The sequence below is a fragment of the Pseudochaenichthys georgianus genome, chromosome 9 (assembly GCF_902827115.2).
Source record: "Pseudochaenichthys georgianus chromosome 9, fPseGeo1.2, whole genome shotgun sequence".
Classification (NCBI taxonomy): Eukaryota; Metazoa; Chordata; class Actinopteri; order Perciformes; family Channichthyidae; genus Pseudochaenichthys; species Pseudochaenichthys georgianus.
Window position 1 is genome coordinate 39344173 of NC_047511.1, and position 24091 is coordinate 39368263.

Here is a 24091-nt window from a genome sequence, read left to right on the forward strand (position 1 = left end):
TTATCGTCCAATTCTTATTTTGATTTTAAGTGATATTTTATAATCTACTTGTTCTGTACATTTATAACACAGAACACCTTTATGAAATGTACAAATGAAATAATAAAACCAGAACAAGAATACTGGAACAAAGTTTTTATTTGAGCTGATATATTTATTAAATAATAATAATAACTCTATAAATATAGAAATGTCCAGATGCGATTGAAAAATGAGATAGTTTATTCCAAAAAAGGCAAAAAATAAACAAATGTGTCATAAACTGATACTTCAATATTAAAGGCACAATAAAGAACCAAGCTGTGTGACGCTCCCAACCAGCAAGGTCTAAACACGGTTTGTTCCAGTCAGCCACACCAGTAGGCCGCAGCACCTCGACCTGCAGGAGCAACGCACTCAAATTAAATAATACACAATACACAACACAGAATCTCATGTACTCTAAAAAGATAAAATAATATAAACTAAAGAAATGGCTCATACATAGCGCCTTTCATCAACCCAAGGTCGCTTAACAAAGAAACATATAACAAGACATAAAACAGGTGGCAGAAATGGAAGTGTTACATTGCAACTAATAATTAATACAAGCTTTCAGAATCAGGATCAGGTTTATTGCCGCTTGCAAGGAATTTGCTTAGTCATGGTTCATAAATAAACACAGTAATACAGAAGAAGCAAATATAGAACTACAAAAACGTTTAAAAAAACTATTATACAATTTAAATTAAAAGGATAAATCTGATCAAAGGTTTACAAAAAGTTACTCTGGAAATGTACACTATTTACATAATTTAAAATGACAGTGTGTGTGTGTGTGTGTGTGTGTGTGTGTGTGTGTGTGTGTGTGTGTGTGTGTGAGGTAGGAGCATTTTGTGTAAAAGTATAAAAATGTGCAGGGCATCAATTATAATGTTTAACCAGTGACGCCAGGTGAAAGAGATTACCTTTAATTAACACGCTGGTAGGACAGACAGGTGAACTACGTCATTAACTAATTGCCGCTGTGAGCACGTGCTGCTCTGCTTCGCGCGGTCAGCAGATGGCGCGCACACACTAAACGCAGCCTCCGTGTTTTCATGATAAATGGCTCAATTATCAGTGCTGCACCCTCCTCTCTTCTCTTCTCTGTGATGCGACCCGCCCAGTCCTGCATGCCTGTGTCAGACCTTTTATTTTGGTAACAGCACATGGCTCATCTCAGTGATAGCACTGCGCGCGCAGCTACAGGTAGTGTCCATGAGTGCCACAACCTTAACATCTGAAACAAAAGACACAAGGGACTACATGCGCCTCATCACTGCTCCAGAGCTCCTACAGTCACGGAGGACATTTATAAATCTGCTTTCTGCTTTTGTTTGGTCGCATTTTGGAAGCAATTTTCTAATCTGAGGTGAACTACTCTCAGCTGGATCTGTGTTTACTGTTTTGACGAGGAGCGACGCGATTTAACAGGTGGAGAAGTCGCCTTAAATCACTCTTCTTACCTTGGTAAGTACTGTATTGTGAGGTAAAGTGTCTAAAACTGCTTAAAAAGTCGTAGCTTACTTAACAAACTGAATTGGATGTGCATTGCTCCTTTTTATTTATCAAAAACTTCAGTAGTTTTAAACACTTTGTACCGTATGTTCCCTTGCTGTTTTTATAGTTCTCACTATTGGGATTTGTTATACTTTGATTGTCCTTATTATTCCGTTAATAAAGTGTGGGAACCTCAGAATGCATTGAAGCTTCTAAATTATGATTGATGCGCAGTTAAAATGTGAACTACCCACATATGAGCTGTTTTGCCTAAAGATGAGTGAAATGTCATTATAACTGACTGAAAACACTTTACTAGCCCACACAGAGGACTACTTTCCAGCACCTTCTGTAGACCTTCCACCCTGTCAGTGCATCTGTATTCAGGAGAGCAGAAGGTTATTTCTCTGGCACATTAAGCAGCCAGTCAGGGTGATTAGTGGAAGGGCTGGACCAGGTGCAACCTCAGGAATCTTAATGTCACATTACTTCAGAACTGTAAGCCGTTATCTTCGCTCCCTCCTCTTAAAATGGCCTTTTGAGGGTTGTGGTCCACTGTAGTTCCAGTTCAGCACTGTAATTCCCTCACTCCCTTCACTTTAAAACAAAGTCTAGACATGGCTGTTCCTACAGTTCACTTAATCAATGTTCAGAGATAAGTAGACCTGGCCTGTGAGCTCAGCAGGTGGGACATTAATTTGTGGTGTTTCACAGAGTTCATGTATAGTCCAGAAACCTCGTATTTCCAAAGTTTGTGAAGCTTCCCCACTGGTTTTTTGTGCCTCACTTTTACACACTCTCACTTTATAGTGTTTGTTCCCTCGTGGCTTCTCTTTGTCAGAGTGCTGTTACTCAGATAGGACAGGGCTGAAGCCATCTAGACAGACCCCTGTACTTTTGGAAAGAGCAACGCGGTGGCTTTTCAAGAAAACTCGTTCCCTTCTTCTGTAACTCAAGGAAAGAATATGTTGTTTTTACTATCCGGTTGAGGTTTTTTTTTTCTTTTTTGTAGTCTTCTTTTTTAGTTTTTAATTACTACTGTGGTGTTGTGCTTTTCATTTAGGCCACTAACAAACAGCTTTCCTCTGAGATAAACACGTCTATGGTTATGCAGGAAGTCATTATGTGTCTAAGTGATGAAAGTAGGGTTTTTTTTGGCGCGTAGTTTTCAGTTTAACCTGAGGCAGGTTTCTGATGTAACTTTCATATTACATTAAATGTGACAGTTTGTAGGGTAGGGCATGTTTCTCCGCAAGCATGAAACATGCCTCTGGATGCAGTAAGGTGCACAGATGCAACAGTGTTTTTTGAGTGTGCATGTGAAGAACAAAGTGGTTGGTGTGTCTTTGTGAGGAGGGGCTAATGGTGCATGCAGAGGATGTGGTGAAACGGCCTGATTGCGGAGCAGCAGTGTGTGCAGCCTGTTGAGTGTGAACAGCAGTAACATGATCTCCAGATGATGATGATGATGATGATGATGCAGAGGCAGATAAGTGGAGACACTACCACAGTGTCCTTGTCCTGTTATCAAGCATACGTCACCGGGGACACAATCTAGTCCACTGTAGCAGTGCTGCAAAGTTTTAAAAGGGATGATGGGTAATCTTAGAATTTGTCTTTTTGACCTGAAGAAGATAAGCTTATGTCAGGAGGGTGCACCCTTAAAAGCGTTCTCACTGAAAAGGGAGTAGGCTATCCAACAGAAATTACAGGTGTGTAATTACTTTGGTGACACATGTACTATTGTCAATATACAGAAACTTAAACAACACCCTTTTTGACATCATTAAGTTGTTGTTTAATGTTTTCTCATCTCCCTAGTGACTGCTAAATCTGACCGAATGGGTGTGATTTGGAGAATGCCCAGAATGTTATTTCACTCTTCTCAGTCCAGGGAGAGGCTTTCTATTGCATTCCTTTCCTGTTAATTCAGAGGGTGTGTGTCCAGGTAGGTGCCTACTTGTGTGACACACAGGGTAGAATCAACATCAAACCGCATCACTGACGAAGGACTGTGGAAAGTTCAATCTGGTGTACGTCCACACGCGTGATTCATACGAGGAATATTCCCCCGCAGCCACAGAGGTTCATCTGAGTGAGTGTGCCGAATCAAAGCAGTACATCCAAATTATTCAGTGGGATGTACGGCATCTGCTATGTTCATTAGCCTGTCTTTTAGTATTCACATGTAGCTTGAGCCAGTGCTTGTTCATTTCAGTTCTGTGGTTTTCTGCCCAGAGTCCAGGAAGGGAAAACAGTCAAGTTCTGGTGATTCAGAAAGGAGGTGAGAGTTGATGGAGGTGGCCAGGTTTGCCTGCCAGACCTTTTCTTTTTCCATATACAGAGGTTTAGTCAGTAATACAATGTTTATTTTATGCGGTTTAGTTTTAATGAATATTTTATTTCCACCGCAGAACATATGGTAGCTTTGTGTTTTTCCAAATGTTGAATTCCTTGAATGAGGTGTTAATTCTGAGCATTCACTTTGATAAACATAATGGTTTCTCTAATCAATTGTTTTCACTTTTTAATAATAACCGTCAACATGACCAATGGTCGCCATCACTGTTTTGGTGACCTGCCGATTAAAGTTAATTACTCTCGTGTGTGTGAGTCATTATCATTGTTGCCATGCTCCAGTGGGACAGTTTCAGACTCGTGTTAGCAGGTTTCACTCATTCCGCTGTAACTACCCGTTAGCGCATGTTATGGGTTGTTATGTCAAGTAAACATTCTCAATTGAGGCCTGCACATCAGTTGGGTGTTGTTGTGTGTCTGAGTCTCACCCTAAACGACACTCGGGTTCACCGCCTCTCACCGTAATGGAGACACACCGAGGCTTACCTCATTTCTAGTCAAACACAAATTAAAATAGCTGCGATACTGCTGCAGTTAAACTCTTAATATATATATATATATACACAGTAAACACATGGCAACATGTATATTTATGTGACAAAGTTCGGCTACACGTATGCTTATTCGCAAACGGTTTTTCTTTCAAAATGTCATCAAAAACATTCAATATCAATCACTCGTTTTTATTTTAGCTTAAAATATTACTAACTTTATCTGATTTTGAGACGATGTTTTCCTTTCGGTCCTTTAGTTTTCGCCATGAGCACGTCATGTATTATTGAAAACAGTTTGACAAAGAAACCCTTTAGGCTCCCCTGCATGTTGAAACGATGAGCGTTGCATCCAACATTGGGAAAGGACTGTTCTTCCCTTTCATACCTCCACTATCTCCTTTGCCTGTAGGGACGGCCCTACATGTAGATCTGCCAAAAGGCCTGTGATGTATATGCATGAGTGACAGGCTTTGATTTCCCCAGACACCGAAAGTGAAGTCAGTCTGACCTCATTAAGCTCTTGTTTACTCGTTGAACCTCTCATTGTTCTTGCCACACCAAAGTTGCTTCAAATACAGAGTGTAAACATCTTTGGGGCTTTGTTCGACATGATTCCTGAACCTGCTAATAGTTCATATCTTGAGCCATTACATGACGTTCATACTTTAGGTTCTTCCCTAAATAGTGTTTCTGAGTTCTTGGACATTCACTTTAGTTTCCCATTTGCTAGTAAAGCTCTCTATTAAAACATAGTGATCAAATATTTGTATGTGTTGATCCCAGGTAACCCTTATCTTCTTGGGTTAGCAGTGGAGAAACGCCTGAGGGTCTTGTTGAGCTGAAGTGTCCTTTCTCACCTGGCATGAATGCTTTGTTAGATGCTGTAAGGAGATTGAAGGACCACATTGTAGGGCCTTATCTCGCACGGCAATTTCCTTAAACTTAAGCTGTTAATACTTATTTGTTTTGACCAACAATCCAAAACCTAATCCTATTTGGTTTACTATGACATCTCGAGAGAAGAAGAAGAAGGTTTGAAAAGCAGTTCACCATTTAGCTTCGGGTCAGAAAACGTTTTGGCCCTTTGGCTTGAAACTGTGCGTTGTTGGGTAATGTTTTGTGGCAAATGGTTATCAATTAAATTCACTAAATTGTCTCGGCATTACAAATCCGTAGAAGCACCTCTTGTGATACATCTCAACAGCAGAGCCTTTATAGCCTCCATAGGAAGATTCTTATCAACACCTTTTTCCCACACACACAAATGAATGTCAGATGTATGACGTATCACAGAGTTAGACTACGTCACTTTAAGATGGGCGTACCGATTGAACTAGTTTAATGAGCCAATGGTGAACCTGTTCGGGAAAGCTGCTTCTTTTAGTCCAACCTGACTGCTGTATGTTGGTATGTAGGAATGCAGGCCAGTTGCGTTGGTCGGAAGTGAGAGTATTTCACTCCGCCTATAGGCCAGTTTCCATTCGCCTCACGCTGACCTCCTGCTGTGCGGCTGATGCTGAATCGGGCTATAGAAATAACTTCATGACTAGAATTGTTCTCATTGTGTTGGCGGTGTTTTAATTGTGCTGCCAGTTTGGCGTGGCAGCGAGATGTCACCAGAACAGAATTAGCCTTGTTAATGGGTATTGGCAGCTGCTCAGGTGCAGCAGTGCCGTCTTAAAACCTCGTCAATGGCCATTTAAAGCGCATTAGTGTGCCACTTATTCTTTACCACCATGTGCTTTTCTTCTCAGCTGTCTGCCGCATACTTTCCCCATCCTTTCACTTCGACTTTATCCACCATTAGGGCTTTTATGATGCGAACAGTGCACGTTTACGCAGGGAATTAGCAGGGTGCTCGGTTCATAATGTCCGCTGCAGAAGCAAATGGAACGAATTGACACCACCAGAGGCTGGGAAACTTTGGGGCGGCTGCTCCCTGTCATTATCACAACTTCACTTATTTCTGGAGGCCACAGCAATTCAGAGACCCTAATGATGGTGAGCCCACTAACCCGGCTAATTGGCCCGGACTGTTAAGGACTGGCCATCGCTGCTCTACTGTCCCAAACACTCACTGGAATGTGCAGCTAATTAAAAGGTTCAGAGAGATTGGAGGAAATAGATATCCACTTTATTCGCAAGACTACGATGTTCAGTACCTTTGCTCCTCGTATCTTTTAGAAGCTTTGATAACTCTATTATGCAATGTGTGTAATCATTGGCAGACTTTATTTGTTGATTATGATTTACATTCCACTGTTGGCCACAATATGTATTTCTGTCAACACTTTCTGATAAGCAGAGTCGGCATGAACTTTCAAATGAGATTTGACTGGGATTATCAGACCTTATCCACGATGAACTGATATAGTTGAGGTTAAATGGAGCACGATTCTCATCCTAATCCTAATAAGGTGATATCTTGTTTTGTCTTTCCAAAACCAAAAGATGTTAAGTTTAATATGATGCGAAAAGCAGGACATCTCCATATTTGATGAGCTAAAAACTGCATTTTAGCAAGTAAAAGAAAAGTACTGCTTTATAATTCTGCATGACTTGACTTTTTATGAAGTGTGAATGGACATTTACAAAACAATAGGGATAGTGAACATGTATTTAATACCAAAAAGTTCAAATTAAATGCAGATTGTCTCTGTAGAAAGCAACTCTCAAATATTAGGTGTGAGTTCTGCATTTACTTTCAGACGATTAAGGAAGGCGCTTTGTTTCTGTTGCGGGTTAGGCACCGGATGATTTAACATTGTTTGGGTGCAGACTTTTTTTTTTTCCGAGGGGCAGGCTATACTTAAAAGAGCTTGTGTAATTGTCTACGTGTGCACCTATATATTACTTGTAACTCTAATGTCTTTATCTAAAATAAATGCATGTTTTGACAGTGAGCCACAGACACGTGTGTGTGTTTGGGTTGTGTAGGTGTTGATGTGTTTATAAACTGTAAATGCTCAGCCCATCATCACCCTACGCTCCACTGTCTCTGCATGCAATCCTGCAACAGACACGCTTCACCTGCAGCTGTGAACCAAGTCTGAGCAAACCAGCACTTAAAAGCACACGTTATCCGGAAGTTTAAAACATCACTTTAATGCTTTAAAGCAGGGGTGTCAAACTCAAGGCCCGGGGGCCAAATCCGGCCCTTGACTTAATTTTTATGTGGCCCCCACAAGAGCTTGCAAAGCATATAATATGTGTGTTAGATGTGTTTACATTACCACTGCTCATAAACTACATTTCCCACAATGCATCTCAGATATGCCTTGTTTTCTCAGAATTTTGACTTTTTTTCAAAATGTTGACTTTTTTTCAAAATGTTGGACTTTTTTTTTCAAAATGTCACTTTTTGGGGGGATTTTGACTTTTTTTTCAGAATTTGGATTTTCTTTTTAAATCATTTTGTGACATTCTCACTGAAGAGACTTGCACTTATTTGCCCTAGACTTCTTCTTTCAGACGTAGTTAATTATGAAGTTATTACCCTATCGTATAATAATCCAATGCAGAGGCAATCATGTATTAATATATTAAATATGTATATTATTATTATTAAATATGTATATTATTTATAAAGTTTTAAAATTACAACCGGCCCTTTGAGTGCAACCATAATGCTGATGTGGCCCTCGATGAGAGTTTGACACCCCTGCTTTAAAGTGTGTTCTGCTCCAGTTTTCTCCCACTGATTTGATAGAATATATAAGAGGTGTTAATGTTTACAGTGAGTTTAGTTAATTATCTCCCAAAACAACTCAAGATTTATTGAGGATGTTTTATTGCCATCATCAGTGCCATGTTTTGTAACCCACCTTGCTGATAGGCACATTGTGAACCTTGCCATGCAGTTCAGCCAACAGTGTTCACACCAAGGGGAATTTGACACCGAGTGATTTGTTTGTAGGAATGGTAAACACCCGCCAGGTGCTTGCCGTGTCAGTGAGCATGAAGCTGGATATTCAATATTTAAAGTATTTACTCATGTGGACCCCCACACAAATGAGCCATTGCAGAACGTTTTTACGAACAGCTGAAGAAAATCTATGCTGCAGACGGTAGCACACATTCCACAAACCAATTATGATTCTGCAATGTGTAATATCTTGGAAGCGCAATCATCACCGGTAATTAAAGATTACAAGAGAATGAAAGAACATCTGTTACTTGGCTATCTATTCATGTAGCTCATTTGTACGTAATTATGAAGTGTAACAGAATCTTGTTCCTTAACAGACGACATGATATGACATGACTGTCAATCCCATTGTCAAAATGAACTGATTTGTCCCTTTATGGGAAGGCTTGATTTTCTTAATATTGCACTATGCCATTCAAAAATCTGTCTCCAACAGAGAATAGAACAATGGCTCACATGGTTTCACTAAACACGGCGCCTCCAGTGATTGACAACAGACTTTGTGAGAAGCAAAATCTTTAAATATTAATGCCAAGCATTCATAAATATTGGAACTACGACACTGTATACTAAATATGTACATTAAACACAACAGTCCGTGAAATGTATTCCAGCACGACTTTTAATTTGTTTATCCTTGTCATGAAAGAGCATTTGGACTTGATGCGCTCTTTGGCTTTGCAGACACTTCAGTATTGTTCGTCAGTCATGTGTCTTTGGTTGGAGATTCTTCCAATTCCTGTTTGATGTGGTTTCAAAATTCTTGTCAAGGGGACTTGGTCCGTGGAAGTGAAGGGTTGCTGGAGATGAAAGGTGGCTTATGTCAAATACAATGTCTTCTCGCCTACATTGGTGTCGTTTCCTAATTTACTTGAGACGCCTGCCTGTACTAAATATTAAATAATAATAATATAAAAACTTGCTAGATTGTTTGATGGGTATATCTTTTATTCTTATATTATTGTATACTCACTGTTTGATTTTGCAGGAAAATTAATCACAGATTAGTTTACACATAAGGTTTCTGATTTCAAATATAATATTATAGCAAACTTGGCTACCTTTCAACGTAAATACTTTTAAGAGTAAGAATGTAGAAATAACTAAACAGTACAGTTAATAAGTATATAAACTATTAACAAGGGTATATAAATGCAGCTTCTTCGTTTAGGGACATTAACAAACGAGGCTATTTTGTTCAACTTTAAAGCCTTGTATCGGGACAATTTACCATATTGGGACGTATAGGTGCTTAGCTTAGCTTAGCTTAAGCAATGCTAGCAGACTGTTTCACCCGTCCTGGCCATGATGGAAACACTCAGTGGTGCATATGTTTATGTCCCACATACTACTGTCATTCTCATGCTTTCTATGTCTCTTTTTTCTCTCCAGAGATTTGACGAGTGTGCCGACCTGATCACTAAATGGCGCTGACGGTGAACCTTATTGGTCCTTCGCCATGGGGCTTCAGAATATATGGAGGAAGGGACTTCAAGAAGGCCATTACTGTATCAAAGGTAATTCAACACGGCCGCCTTGTTGCTGAACCTCGTCACACCTTATCAAACCATATCCTCTTGTTTTTGCATAACATGCCATTACAGGCCGTGTTTCCACAAAGTCAACTTCCTCCGCACTACGTCTCTTTTCTGGTCTTTGTTTGTGTCCGCGCGCTGCTTCGTAACTATGTCCTTGACTACTAAACCCGTTGGAAAAGAATGGAAGTAGATTACATTAGAAGGAAACCACTGATTACAGTTACAGTGGAAGCCGAGGTGGGAGGTGAGGGGGGGTCCGTGTGTCTTGAGTGCATTAACATCAGTACATTCCTAGTCACTGTTTAAAAAGAAAAGAAAGGAAGATGGAATAAAACAAGTGGAAATGTTGCCACTATAAGCAGCACGGCGCGCAGTAAACAACACCAGGAAACCTTCTGCATACCAGAGACTCCCAGTTCTACCGTCACCACCTCAGACTTTCTCCTTAGACCATAAACGATGAATTATGGCCACACTATGGCATGGCACCAGTGCTTCACACGGACTCAGACTTCAAAAGCATGAATTGTTTACCCCCCTCTTTATGCCAGACATACGAGCTGATTTTTCTTCTCTCACTGCTGACCAGTAAACAACACCAGCATGTTTGCTTGTCTCAAGTATCAAACTGGTTCTCCGAAGTGACGGATTCCTGCTGAGAGAAACTTCATTGGTCTGCAAAGCCCAGTTTGTAAATGGCTTAACACACACACACACACACACACACACACACACACACACACACACACACACACACACACACACACACACACACACACACACACACACACTCACCATGTATACATCACTTCAGGGGACATTACATTTCCTGGAGACTTATCCTAACCTTAACCAACACATGCCTTACCCTTACCCTAACCCTAAACCTACCAAGTCTTCACCCTAAAGTTAATGATTCCCTCATGGGGACCTCCAATTTGTCCCCATGAGGGAAGCCAGTCCCCACACGTGACTATGTAAACAGATTTAGGTCCCCACAAGTATAGTAATGCTAGACCACGCACACGCACACACACACACACCCCTCGTGGTAAAGCAGCCACAGGATTGGACCCTCTGAAGTGGTTTGCACTTGGCATAGAGACGACATAGATGCCCTCTTTTATTCGTTAGCCTGAAAGATAGCTTTTCAGTCGGGGAACAATCCTGGTTTCTGTGAAACCAGGCGTGTTCTGATCAGAAAAGGCACGCAATACTGTAGGTCAACACAGCAACGCCTAATTGCCTCTGGAGTGGGCCCACAGACATGGCACCTCTGTCAGTTTAGCAACATCAGAGAGCAAACAGCCCGTAGACTGGCACTCGCTTTGCATCAATTTGTCCCCTTTAGATGTAGGACAGAGCCTTTCATCTTCTTTGATTGGCTCTATTTGTTTTGTTTAGCATTCTTTGTTTTATTGCCTCGCTCTGTTTTTCACTGTGAGGCGAGCACGGTTTGTGGCAAATGTCATACTTCTCTCTAAATTCTAAGCAGCTGCAACCTCCTCATTTATTCGCCATTTTGTTTTAGTAAGCCTGTGTGTTTGGGAGCCCGGGACTCGGGAACCAAGCTGAGAGCGGTGGCTTGGACATTATGTTTCGGCCCATTAGTGTGGAATTCCTTCTGATGTGGCGTTATAGCATTGGCTTTGACATGCGCGGAGGCCGGCTGCAAAGGTCAGGCCCAGTCAAACCATCAAGTAGTTTCACACTAATGGCTTCTCCCCGAGGGTGTCGTGAATCTGTCCGCTGCTGACCGCCACTGCCTCGTTCCATGTGTGTGAACAATGTGCCGTCTGTTGGTATTTATTCCGAGTATTATGTGTTCCAGAGGGCGACGGTTCGATGAGTGTGGCAGAGGTGTGAAGCAACTCATCAACACCTATTCTCATTTACTCATTTGTTAATGCCGAGTGTCAGCCGCTGACAAATTGTCCACACAGCCAAAAGATACAGAGCGGTCTACGCTTGCCAGATGGATATCATCCATAAGTGGGATGTTGAGAGCAGGACCTGAGGCCAGTAGGTCCCAACATGATCTCGTTCTTCCTTTTCAACAGGTCAACGGGGGTAGCAAGGCAGAGATGGCCGACATGCAACCTGGAGACATTATCTCTGAGATCAACGGGGAGAACACGGCGGACATGCTGAACGTGGAGGCCCAGAACAAGATCAAGAACTCAAAGACTCAGCTGCAGCTCGTGGTAGAGAGGTACGTGCAGATCTGCTATACAAACAAATGTTCCTGCTTCCATGACTTCATGTTATGCATTGGATTTATACGCCTATGCAATGCAGTGCCATGCAACCGTCTGCAGCATACTTTCCCATATGAAAAGCCCTCATTTTCTGCACTTGTGCCAAGACCACAGTTGCCCCAGATCCTCTTTTTTCTTAATGATGTTTTTAGCTTTATCATGCAGACACTGTACAAACAAAAACAAGTGATTATAATCAGGAGAAATGCCAGCATGTATGAGAGCTGAGTTCTCAAAACAGTGTATTAAGAAGGACCAGGGAAGAGATTGGCCAAGACCTTGTTTGGATGAGTTTGAGTTGGCTTATACATGTTTTCATTTGAGCCAGGAATGTCATTGGACGGCATTTTGATTAAATGTCCTCCCTAAATTCAGATTTCTTGTCACAATTGCCCTCGTCACTCTTTTTTGTGTCCCAAACACACTCCCACTCACGTGTGCTTTCACATACTTCCTCCTTGGATGGTCCATGCGAGTGCATTTTTTTCCTGCTGACCTCATGTCTCCACCAAGCCAGAAACAACACCATTTCTCTTGGCTTGCCCAGGATAATGCCACTGTGTCATTAATCCCACTCTGTGAACTGTCCAGCACCCAGACTCCTGTCTTAATAACACTCTCAAGAGGTGTATAGTTGAGTGGCACACATCTGTAATGTCTGATTTGTTCTTAGCTTAGCGAGAGTCCTGCCAGCTCAACATCTGTTCGGTAGGTAATTGTCATCAAACCAGCAGCGATGTGGGTACTGGCTGTCATAACTAGGGTTGGGTACCGAGAACCAACATTTCGATTCCAACGGCATCATTTAGAAATGTGAATTTCGGTTCCGCTTTTCGATGCCTGAGGAAATGTTTCTCGCCGCTCTCCGTAGCCTACTGTATGACTGCGGCGGGGCGGGAAATGTAGCGTTGTACCCAAAGTGTAGCGTTGTACCTACACTTCCTACAGCGTAACCTGAGACCGGGGCCGGCCCGTCGCACTGGCGGATGTTCGCCTAGGGCGCCAGATCTGTGGAGGCGCTGTGCTGACAGCTCTGGGAGGTTCCTTTTTAAAAGTTGCACTGTTGTAGCTTCAGTGGTTCTCAGGTTACAGTTACATAGCAGTGAATATAAACGGACTGATTAATGTGAATATTACTGTAAACTAACCCGTGTAAAAGTTTCTCGAATAAATGTAATTTTTTTTGGTATTTTTTTCCCCTGCCCCTCAAAGAATCGAGAAGTAGAATCGAATCGTGGAAATTCAAACGATACCCTAGTCATAACACATGGGGTTGCACAATGGAAGACGCTGGCATCTGCTCATCATCAAAATGTTTGAGGCGTGTCTGTCCTGTATACAGAGGCAGTGGTTTTTTGTTGGTGCAGCCAACAACATTCTCATCCCAGACTTTGCCAACTGGGTTATTTTTGCATAACAAAGCAATCACACCATCACTGTCTTGTCATCGACCCTTTGTTCGAAGCTACTTGTTTGGACTCCATTGTTCATTGATGCCTTGTGGAGGATGTCACGTTGACCAATGTTGACCATTCGTGTCTCTGATCCAGTTGCTCTCTTGAATGCAGTTGTAAATACTCATGGGTAAGCCCTGGCCAACTTGAGGCCCCAAGCGAGATTGTGTGATGAGCCCCCCCCCCAAGAAACACCAAGTAGTTAGGATTAAAACAATTGTTGGGAGACCAAGTAGTTTGCACATTTGTTATTATTATTAACACACAGTAACATATTTATACAGTCAGGTCAATGTGCATGTCTTTCAGTATGTGTTTACAAGTGAACACGTCTGCATTTCCTATAACAGGAAGAGTTACTGCAATGCGGAGGGCAATCCAAAGACTTGGGTACAGTTCCTGTAACTCTTTTTCATGGAGAAATGACAACATCTCCAGGGCAGTTTTTGGTAGTGGCAGCTTTGGGAGGTGATGATCTCCTGGCTGGGTCTGAGGTGATGGTGGGGGTACTGGGTGCTTCTTCTGTGCCTCCCTTTTTCATACATTTCAGCAATGGCCCTGGAAATGTAGACAATAAATCCATCATTCAAGCAGACTTAAGATATGTTTTGATCTTAATAGTGCACTACAGAATGAATATAGTGAAAATACTAGCCGGAGAACTGCGCACAGCAGCTGAGGCCCTCTGGGCGGGGCCCCCTGCGCAAGGCGGGGCCCCATGCAGTCTGCGTGATTGGCCTGTAGGGAGGGGCGGCCCTGGGTATAGCTTTACCACACAGCTATGCTGGTGCAGTACTATAGTGTTATCTTTGATACTGAGATGCTGTTAAATGTTGGTAGTAATATATTAAAGCTCTGTGCGTGTCTCCAGCGATTGAAGTCTTGGCAGTGTGACTAACGGTCTAACTATGGGATAACCAAAAATTATTCTGTTATTTTACAGGATGTAAATGTTTGGGCATTTTAACATTGGTCTCAATAGGGATTGACTAGATTTGAGCCAGTATGAGGGGACTATTTGAGGAACTGCAGTTGACACTTGCATGATAGCTTCATTTTGTAGTATCACAGGTTGCCACTTGGAACAATTTAACTTTGGCTTATTCTATCGATCACTTTTCAAACGAAATCAAAACCTCAAACAGTACAGTATATTTAACTTCTGCTTCTTTTGGATTTGAATCTTCTTTAGTAAATATTTCATTTTTTTTATTTCCAGTTCTCAGAATAGTATTCTTGCAATGCTGGGCATGACATTGGAAGAATCTGCCTCCGGCAGATTAACTCCAGGTTCCCTTGTTGACAGCTGTGCACAGCACATAACAGGAGAGGGCTTCACGTGCTCATTTACAGTATGTCAGTCTGGAATACAGTCACAGTCAGCAATTTCACCAGAAGCAAATTCTGACTGTCATGGAGATGTGTAACAAGAGGTCATCGGAAATAGAGTAGCTGTTATCTAATCATTGATCTTAAACATGTCTCATGTAGGTGATGAGTGGAAGTCTAAGCAAAGGTGAGCATTTTGCAGCTGGGCAGATCATAATTCAAAGAAATGTGTTTTCAGCTAGCCACAAATATCTCTTACCCAGGGATAAAAAATGTCTCCGTATCAGTTCTTGTCGTCTTGCCATCTCTCTTGTACTCAGTACTCGGAGGTGTGTTTCTGGGTGATTTACCACAGGCATCCAGGCCTTCCTGTGTGCCTCATTACCTCAGGCTCAACCAAAAGCCTGTCAGCCTCTGGCCCTGCAGCCGGGGGGGTACTGTGTGTTTGCATTGGCGCTTATACTGCCCATATTTTCCTCTGCAGAAGCAATTATGGAATGGCGTACAGTGTTTTCTATTTAAGAAAGTAAAACAAAAGTCACTTGATGGAAAGACGAGCCATGAATATTTCCTAAAGGGGTCCAGGGTCTGCAGTGCTCTTCCTCTGCTGTACTCTGTAGGTTTAATGGGAACATACTGATGGAGGCCTGCCAGGACATTAGCAAAAGCGATGTCAAAAATGATGTTTTTGTTTGTACTTCAAATGAAGTTCCCTTAGACTTATGACCCTTTTAGAAAATTGATTATTTTTCTTGAAAGTTCTTAAACATGACGTACTTTGAAGTGCAGATGCTTGTCCAGAAAGTAATTTAAAAGTTTTGACTACGTTGCTTATTTATTTAATGTGTTTAGTGCCTTAGTTGATTATTTTTTCAATTCAACAGCAATGAGATCAGCCCTTTAATCAAATGGGAAATCATTTTTGGGTATGCAGATATTATGAGTGTTGACAGACGGTTGATCTGTGGTTTTATTTCTTTCAAGACCTGACCCTCCCAGCTCTGGACAGACCAACGGCACCATCAGCCCCGAGCAGATCACCGGACGCTTCCAGGTCAGCACAGGAGCTTTAATCTGTCCACAGTTTGTCTTCATGTCTTCACTAAATTGAAAATTTGTGTCATAACAGTATTCTCCATATGTGCTTCATTTCTACTAATGCATGCATGGCACATCTGTTTATGACATATCTGCTTCTTTTGCTTCCTCAATATGGAAGCAATAAAATACTTTGTAGTGATTTAGTATGGGTTTCGGTGTATTATTGAGATCAACATGAGTCCCAAATCACCACATGTTGATACTAAGTACAACATCTCAGGATTTGTTTATTGATACAACATTTATTTATGCATTCATGTGTGAGAAGGTATTCTCAAAGGTGTCTGTTATGCTTCTCCGTTCTACTTGCAGTACAAATAATCAAGTTATATACACGGATGGTAATGTGATGACATTCCTGTGATGCGTTGTAGGAGGCCGTGATAGTGAGTAGAGATGAGAATCAGAACTACAAAGAGTACACCATCTCCAGCCCGGCGTCTCTGTCACCCGGACCTTACTCACCAGATCCCTTTGGCAGCTCTGACGGGAAGAGGCTGACACCCACCATCAACAAGAGGTAACTCGGTGACCACAGTGCAATGTTCAAGCCTGCAGATCAAATGTGTGCTTTATTGCATATCTGAAAGAAGTCAGTCACACTATTAATCTGCGATGCTTATCTGATTAGGCTTTTTAAAGGTAGATGTAACCTCCTGTAATCAAGAATCCACTCTGGGCGTTACGTTTGAAACTCATGCTTAGATGTTGCTTTAAAAACCCATTAGTGTTACTCAAATATAAGCACTGCTGTAGCATTTCCAGTTGTGAACAGATACCGAACCCTCAACCTGCTTGTCTACTCCTACATTGTTATTGTGGCGGCTAGTGCTGTAACAAAAGCAAAGGATTATACCGTCTGAATTTACAAACATGTGATCCGGTTACTTCTAAATTACAGTTTGGACAGAAAAGTTTAATTTAAAATGAAGTTATTTTAGCATGAACAGGGTCTAAGATAAAGTCTTTAGGGGTTTTCTTTTAGAAACGGGTCCATTCACTTCTTCAATGGGCTTATATCTGGACAAAAGGTCGCAACAAGTGTTCTCTTGACTCCACAGTAGGACCAGAGTCAATAGGTATGGGAATAACAGAGAGAAAGTGGAGCCGTGTGATTGTACTGTAGTAACAAAGGATATGCACAGGATATCACATTCCACAGTTTGCATTCACCTTAACAAAAGGCCAAATGTGGAACATTCACCGCGCTGTTCTGTCGCTGCGTGTCCGTGTGTTGACAGTTAGTGGACAAGTGTTAGTAGATCATAGTCAAAACTCAAATACCTTGCCTGGTCCAGACCGATGAAACTTCCTGCCCTGCTTGTAATTCAGTCTTGTAAAACAACTTGTAGTATAACGAGAATTACTTGCTAATTTATATTATGTTTCCATCTTAATCAACACATTTAACACCATATAATAGTGAGGGTCAGTTAAATTGTGCAGATCATTGTTTGTCAAAATAAAAGTTTACTGTTACTGGAATTTGTATATATCCTATCGGTGCAGTTCTATGATTATAATTCTATTCATTATGGATTTGGCAATGTGGATCAAATCCTCCATCACAACATATGTCATTTTATTATTTTTGTATAGATGCATTAAAGTACTTAATCACATTCATCATAGAAGTCATTTAAAAATAGTTCAATTAGTATTTTCTGCTTATTGATTCACACAAATTCCACGGTAGCATAATGCATCTGTTTTTAAAGAAAGAATACTGTAACACATGAACGAAGTGGAGAAATCTTGGAGTATTGACATTTTTCTCTCATACAGTAAACTGTATATTGGGATATTGCCTTCCCCACATCTTTGGTTAACTGTGGTGTCTTTTGTTACAGTGTCACGCTGCGCCCGTGGTCTCCAGATGAGAAGAGTCACAGGCTGTCCAGACCGCTGTCCCAGGTTGGTTTCTACTGTTTATTTTTTTAAACCTTTATTTATTCCTGTCTATCTGCTACCTTTTGCAAGTGGTCAGCTTTCCAGATTTGTTTGGTCAATAGCTGTCAGTCGAGATGATTTCCAATTATAAAATGTCTTCAATTAGACACGGTCTATTGGGTTTTAGTGACCGTGATGTTTCAGACTTCTCCAACCAGAAACTAGAGTTAAAGACTTTGTGGTGTTTCTCTTTGTTTACTGCCACTGCTGTAAAGACGATGATTATCTGGGTTTAATGGCACTACAGGTTTACATCTAGGACAATTACCTTAAAGGTGGGGTAGGTAGTTTCAGAGAAACCAGCTCGAGTGCGCTTTTGTCCAAACACTTAAGATATTCATTGCTTTCCGGATGTTAAGAGCATTCCATGGAATATAACAAAGTGTATCTCGAGCCGGTTTCTCAAACTTACCTACCCCACCTTTAATGTCTGACAAAAAAGCGCTATAATTATAAATACAAGGAATTATTAAAAGCATGAAAATGTTTTTATAAATGGTACATTTCCTCCAATGCCAATCTGTCATTAATCTGTAGCTGCAGTTGATTTAGTCGTACAGCTGAAGGTCATTGTCCTCTTATCTCTAGATCTGTGTTCTGTACCGTCGCAGTGTGCAGGAATAACATGTTTGAATGTTGTGCCTTTCCTTTGAATTGTTACTCTCCGATGCCACAACAGATGCCCGACAGAGGGTTTGTTTGTGGACTCTCTGATACCTCTCATAGACTTCACAGTAAAGGCAGGAAGCAGGGAGGGACTGACATTTTTACAGCAGGGAGTGTATGAACTGCAAAGGTTATTCTTTGAAAATATCTGACATTAAGCTCAACAGCATGGAGCTGTTTTTATTCAGAGCCGGCTCAAAGGAAATATGACTTTGTTCCAAAACAATGGTCTTTAACCTTTTAGTTGTCTGAATGGAGACGCATTCATCTCGGTGAACGGTAACAAATGTGGAAGTGGTCAAATACTGACTCGGGGGGGTTATCATCAGGCTGCAGCTAAACTATGCAGTGCTTTTTGTACAATTGCAGCCAAGAAAGGCAACTGGAAAGACTTCAGTGAGTTAAGGAGAGGAAGATGTTGTGGGAAAGTTCATCGTGAGTTATTTCAGCTATGCTTACATGCTTAGTCTCCAGCACGGATCCCACTGATGGAACATGTGAGATGGCAGAGCAGGAAAACACATGCATGACCTTTCACAATGACACAAGGAATTCCAGCCATTTTTGTAACACTGGACTTTGCATAGAGTTGGATAAATATGCAGAGGTTTGAACTTAAAAACATTTGAACGTTTCTTCTAGGAGGCCGCGAGCTGAGAAGGTCCATTTTGAGATTTCCCTGGGGTTCTGTGTGGTGTTTACATGGTAAATAGGATCAGATGCATGTGTCACTCACAGCGGCGTCCATCCTCTCAGAGCGGAGTGCTTTAAATCTCCGTCACGCTGGAAGAAAGATGAACCAGTCTAGCCGTGATGTAACTGGGGTCCAAGTGGTGCTTTGGAGGACGCCGCAATTACTTTGTCAAAACACTTTCAACCACCCTTTATCAAAATCTAATGTTTCTGTCAGTCATGAACTCTGCTCCCAGAAACATATAGTCTTTAGGAATGCAAGACGGTCTCTCCTAATAAGTAATTTGATGTGATTGCAAAGCTGCACGGCATGTTGTCTCCTTCAGTTGTTTTAGCGCAGAGAGAGGTGCGTGCTGTCTGTGTGTGCAGACATGAATCAGCTCTCTGACTGCCTCGCTGTTTGGGCACATTCGACTGACACCACGCGCATGATATGTGACTGGAGCCTCAGGCAGACAGTAGGCTGGACTGGAGATGATAAAGTTGTCTGGTGTCAAGTCCGAACACCTTTTCTGTTCCATGGATCCCTCCTGATTGAAAAGTAACTATTATAAATAAATCGGTTCAAATCCAGATGATGAGGTCTGGTGTTTTTAAAGGAGAACTACAGCAGTACACTGCAGTACTACTCCGCCTGTGAAAACAGTGGTATATTATTTTCTGTGGATATTTTATAGAGCTTCTCAAAGTCTATTTCAGGGTTATTTTGAATTGGACTTAAGCCTTCAAATTTAACAGGAAGTTTATGTTATAAACTTGGGGATTTAGAGTAATGAACATGAGCATTTACCATGCATAGGGTTTACCCAAAGAGCTGAGTTGAATTTACAGCTTAACCCAAACCATGGGTCTACAATTCAGGACATCTTTCGTTTTGAAGTTTTAAGGAAATATATTTTCGTTTAAAAATGTATCTTGTGAACCCAGCAATGCTTAGTTCCTAAAGCACTCTGCTATAAAGTATTTTAAAAGTCTTGGTTCAAGCTACAATAGCGCTTATCACATCCTGTCCTTTTGGCTTTGTGGTCTTATGATCTGAATAGTACTAAGTACTAATAAATGGACTGTACTTATATAACGCTTTATCCAGTCTTTACGACCCCTCAAAGCGCTTTATATACTACATGTCATTCACCCATTCATACAGAGCAGTGTACCTTACTCTAGGACCTAACATGCACACACCGTTGGCCATGCCATCGGGAGCAACTCGGGGTTAAGTATCTTGCCCAAGGATACATCGACATGTTGACTGCACGGGCTGGGATCGACCCCACAACCTTCCGGTTGAAAGACGACCGCACTCCCTCGCAGCCACAGTCACCCTAATACTCAATTAGGTTGACTTACTTAATTTTATCATTGTATTATTGCTCACTGAAGGCATTATAAGTCTTGAATACAGCTGCTGATGTTTTTCAGCATCAATCCCAAAACCACATTATAAAAGTTATTGTGAGTCTTAGTGAGGCTGCGGCCAGCCAACCAGGAAACTCCGGTATAAAACGCATTAAGATCTGTGTTGTGGCTCAGGGCTTCTTCGGCGAGTCCGTAGGAATACAATTGTTCTATCCGGAAACACGTTGCGTGTTTGTGGTATACATGTAGCTGCCAGTTCTCCCAATATCTCAACATTTTTAAATTCAGCTCTTTTTCCAAAGTTAGAATGCATATCCTCTCGTTCCCTTTGGGAGCCATCACATTCCTCCTCTCTCCCTCTAATCCAATATCAACTTGACCTTTTTTTGCATTACCAACCTTATTTTTATTATGCTTAAAATAATACCAAGCTACGTGTTTTGGTAGTCTGCTATTTGAATTAATATCAGGCTACATGTTTAAAGAAAACAGAATTTTGAAGCGTTTAATCGCTGCTTTGTCTTATTTGTCTGCTCTTTAATCTGATTTGAATTGTTTGCTTTGCCCTCTACGCCTGACAGCCTCAGTGTTTACCATCATCCAGCCCAGTGGATGAGAGTTTTGGGTTTTGGCTGACCCCTTCCTCCAATGGATGTCTACCCTGGTTTTAAAGTGGTGACGAGCCTCCCTCCGCAGCGCTGTGATTAGTGAGTGGAGTTCTTTCAGAGCGCTCTGTGGGGAAATGGCTGGGAAGAGGCCTGCCACGGGCACACTGTGCATTATGCTGCTCCGCCTGGCAGGAACACAGCAGCCCAGTTAGCGCTAAGATGCGGAGCGTCCATAACAAGGCCCTCTGTCCGTCCTAAGAGGTGCAGAGTGCTGCTGTATCAGGTGATCAGCCTCCATGAAAAGCTCCTAAAAGGCTTTTCCACCCTTGTTTTGGCTCCCCGAGTGTGGAGAGTGGGATGCGCAATGGGATCCCCCATTTTCCAGGGTGTTGGATATCCTGAGAAAAAGCATGTATACAATAGTGGCTGTGATGGCAGAGGTTGTGGAAGGCTGGGGCTGCTTTTTCCCCCACGTCACAAGGCCTGTCGTTGTGTGATGGGTTGTAGAAGAGACATGCCTCAGGGTGGAGAGGACACGGGGAGCCAGCTTACATTCCCAAACTGTACTTAAACCGTCATAACATGCTGCATCAGCCCATCATTTCTGTTGTGCCTCATCATGAAGTCCAAATTGCCTGAAGCACTAAACAGAACACATGTCTGATAATATGCAAACATTATAATTGCATGTTTTTAAACTGGTCAACGCACTTTGAAATACAAAAGTACCTAACCTGATTTAACCTTTTCACGCATTGTTTTATTATTTTACATGGAGCAGTAGTGTCTATTGGGTTCATTCATTCTTACTGTTAAACAATATCCCCTCTGAGAAGAAATCCTTTATTGACCTTCAAATGTCCCATTACATAAACGCTTGGGCACATCGACGACTAACTTTAAGGAAATGTACAGTACATTTTGATCTAGAAAGCTTAGGGTAGTGCATTACATAAGGAGAGTAACCTTTGCTGTGGGTTCAAGTCTTGGTTGCAGGAAGCATTCATCCTGTGAAGCAGCAGGCCCAACCTACCAGTCTACCATGACCTTTGTCCCCAAACGTATCAGCTTAATGGAACCACTGACCCCCAGAAGAAGAAAGACGAATCCAAAGGAAACTGTTCATTTTAAATGTATTGCTGTGTGTGTTGGAAACCGCTGCAGGAATATGAGAGTAAAGCCATTTCCCTTTATGGTCCCAAAGGGTCACTGATGCACGTTATTAGCCGTAGCTTTATATCATGTCGTTTTCTTTAGTCATGCCATGATGTAACCGACTTTGTTCAGTCTTGCATATCAACCCGATCAACACCATGACTAAAGGGGCAAAGGCATCCTAGATTCCTGAGCGCCAGCATGAGATTGTATCTTAAATGGCCGGCACCCGTCATGATTCAGAGCATCTGTTTATATCATCAAGAAATGACCACAACGGGATCTCTGTTACGGTGAATCGGGCCAAAACCAAACTGCTTTTCATGAGACACGACCCGTCACTGGGCCATTAGGACCGGGCTCCATGTCTGGGTTTTCAGTTGCTGCACTTTGAGGTTCCTGAGGGCTGCCTTAGTGGGCTTCCTGAGCTGGGATAGGGTGGTTGCTTTATATTTATATTTATATATATATATATATATATATATATCCTACACTAGGATGGCCAGATCCTGCTGGGTGACACCCGTGCAGAGCAATCTTTCCTCTTTATGCTACATTGGATGCAGTGGCCTTGGCAGTGTTCCATGTGTCACTGAGCCTTTTATCCAGAGAGGGCAGGGTAAGTATCCATCCATACATCCTCCATGCGATGTCCAATATTCTGCTGCAAGCCAGCGGCCGGGATGGCTCTATTCTGGAGGTTGTGGTGGACTGGAGTGCAAAGCTGTGGTCATCGCTTTGGCGCAGAAATTGCGCCTTGGCATGCAGGAATAGAACTAAGTTTATGTTTTTTTTAAATTGAGTCAAATGTCAGATTTTATATTGCACGCACTGTTGGTTGGAGATTGTTAGTATTACAATCCTTAATCTTCAGGGCTGGACACTTGGAGATGTCAAAGCACCTAACCTGTGAGTGCTTCTCCTAAAGCACTAAACACACATGCATACCTCTTCCTTGACGTTGATGGCTTGGAATGATGTACTATTTTAGGTCTGACATGATCGGGACTGTTGTTTGGTTTGGCTGGCCGGTCGGTCCTAAGCCAAGCCCGTGTCGGGGCCACGCTGTAGGGATGTGTTCTTCTTCCTCCCTGCACAGTGAGCTCTGTGACTGGACAGTGCGAGGCCTTTTCACGTGGACTGGTAGCCGTTAAGCCGGGGGTCCATTGTGGCCGGCAGCATGCCTCTCCTCATCCCCACTGATTGGTCAGCACGCCTGTTTTTCTTTCCCTCAGAGTGGAAAAGCTAACTGGGGCACTTTTGCTTCCCGGTGCTTTCCAGGCTCCCTGGCTCACTTCATGGGGACACTTGGCTCTATGGGTTTTATGGGGAAACGTTGGCGGGGAGAGATGGGTCTTTTCACTCGTCTGAGCCGTTTACGAAGGTGGTTGCGCGGTATGTCAACATTCCAAAAGTTGTTGTCAAGGGAACGACGTGTATAACTGCCCCACAGTGTGTTCATGCCAGCAAAAACAGACATGTCAGCATATATTCCCAGAGCTTGAAACAGGACAACACCTACAGTTTAGGGTAACGGTTACTAAGGCATTTGCTGGTCATAAATCATAATTGTTTAGCTGCTGAAATGGAACTGAAAACGTAAATGCATGTCTTGCTGTCATTTTAGATTTGCATGCATGGAAATTCCTAAAGAAACGCATGTATTAGCCTGCACTCCG

General features: G+C 42.1%; 1 protein-coding gene across 1 annotated transcript in view; it reads left to right on the forward strand.

Moving 5' to 3' along the window:
* The first annotated feature begins 1078 nt into the window (after positions 1-1078).
* Positions 1079-24091, forward strand: part of pdlim2 (PDZ and LIM domain 2 (mystique)) — a 39538-nt gene continuing 16525 nt past the window's right edge. The window contains exons 1-6 of the mRNA XM_034091664.2: positions 1079-1491; positions 9694-9818; positions 11900-12051; positions 15865-15934; positions 16356-16501; positions 17832-17895. Coding sequence (XP_033947555.1) covers positions 9726-9818; positions 11900-12051; positions 15865-15934; positions 16356-16501; positions 17832-17895 — 525 coding nt within the window. The 5' untranslated portion in view covers positions 1079-1491; positions 9694-9725. The remainder of the gene's footprint in view (positions 1492-9693; positions 9819-11899; positions 12052-15864; positions 15935-16355; positions 16502-17831; positions 17896-24091) is intronic.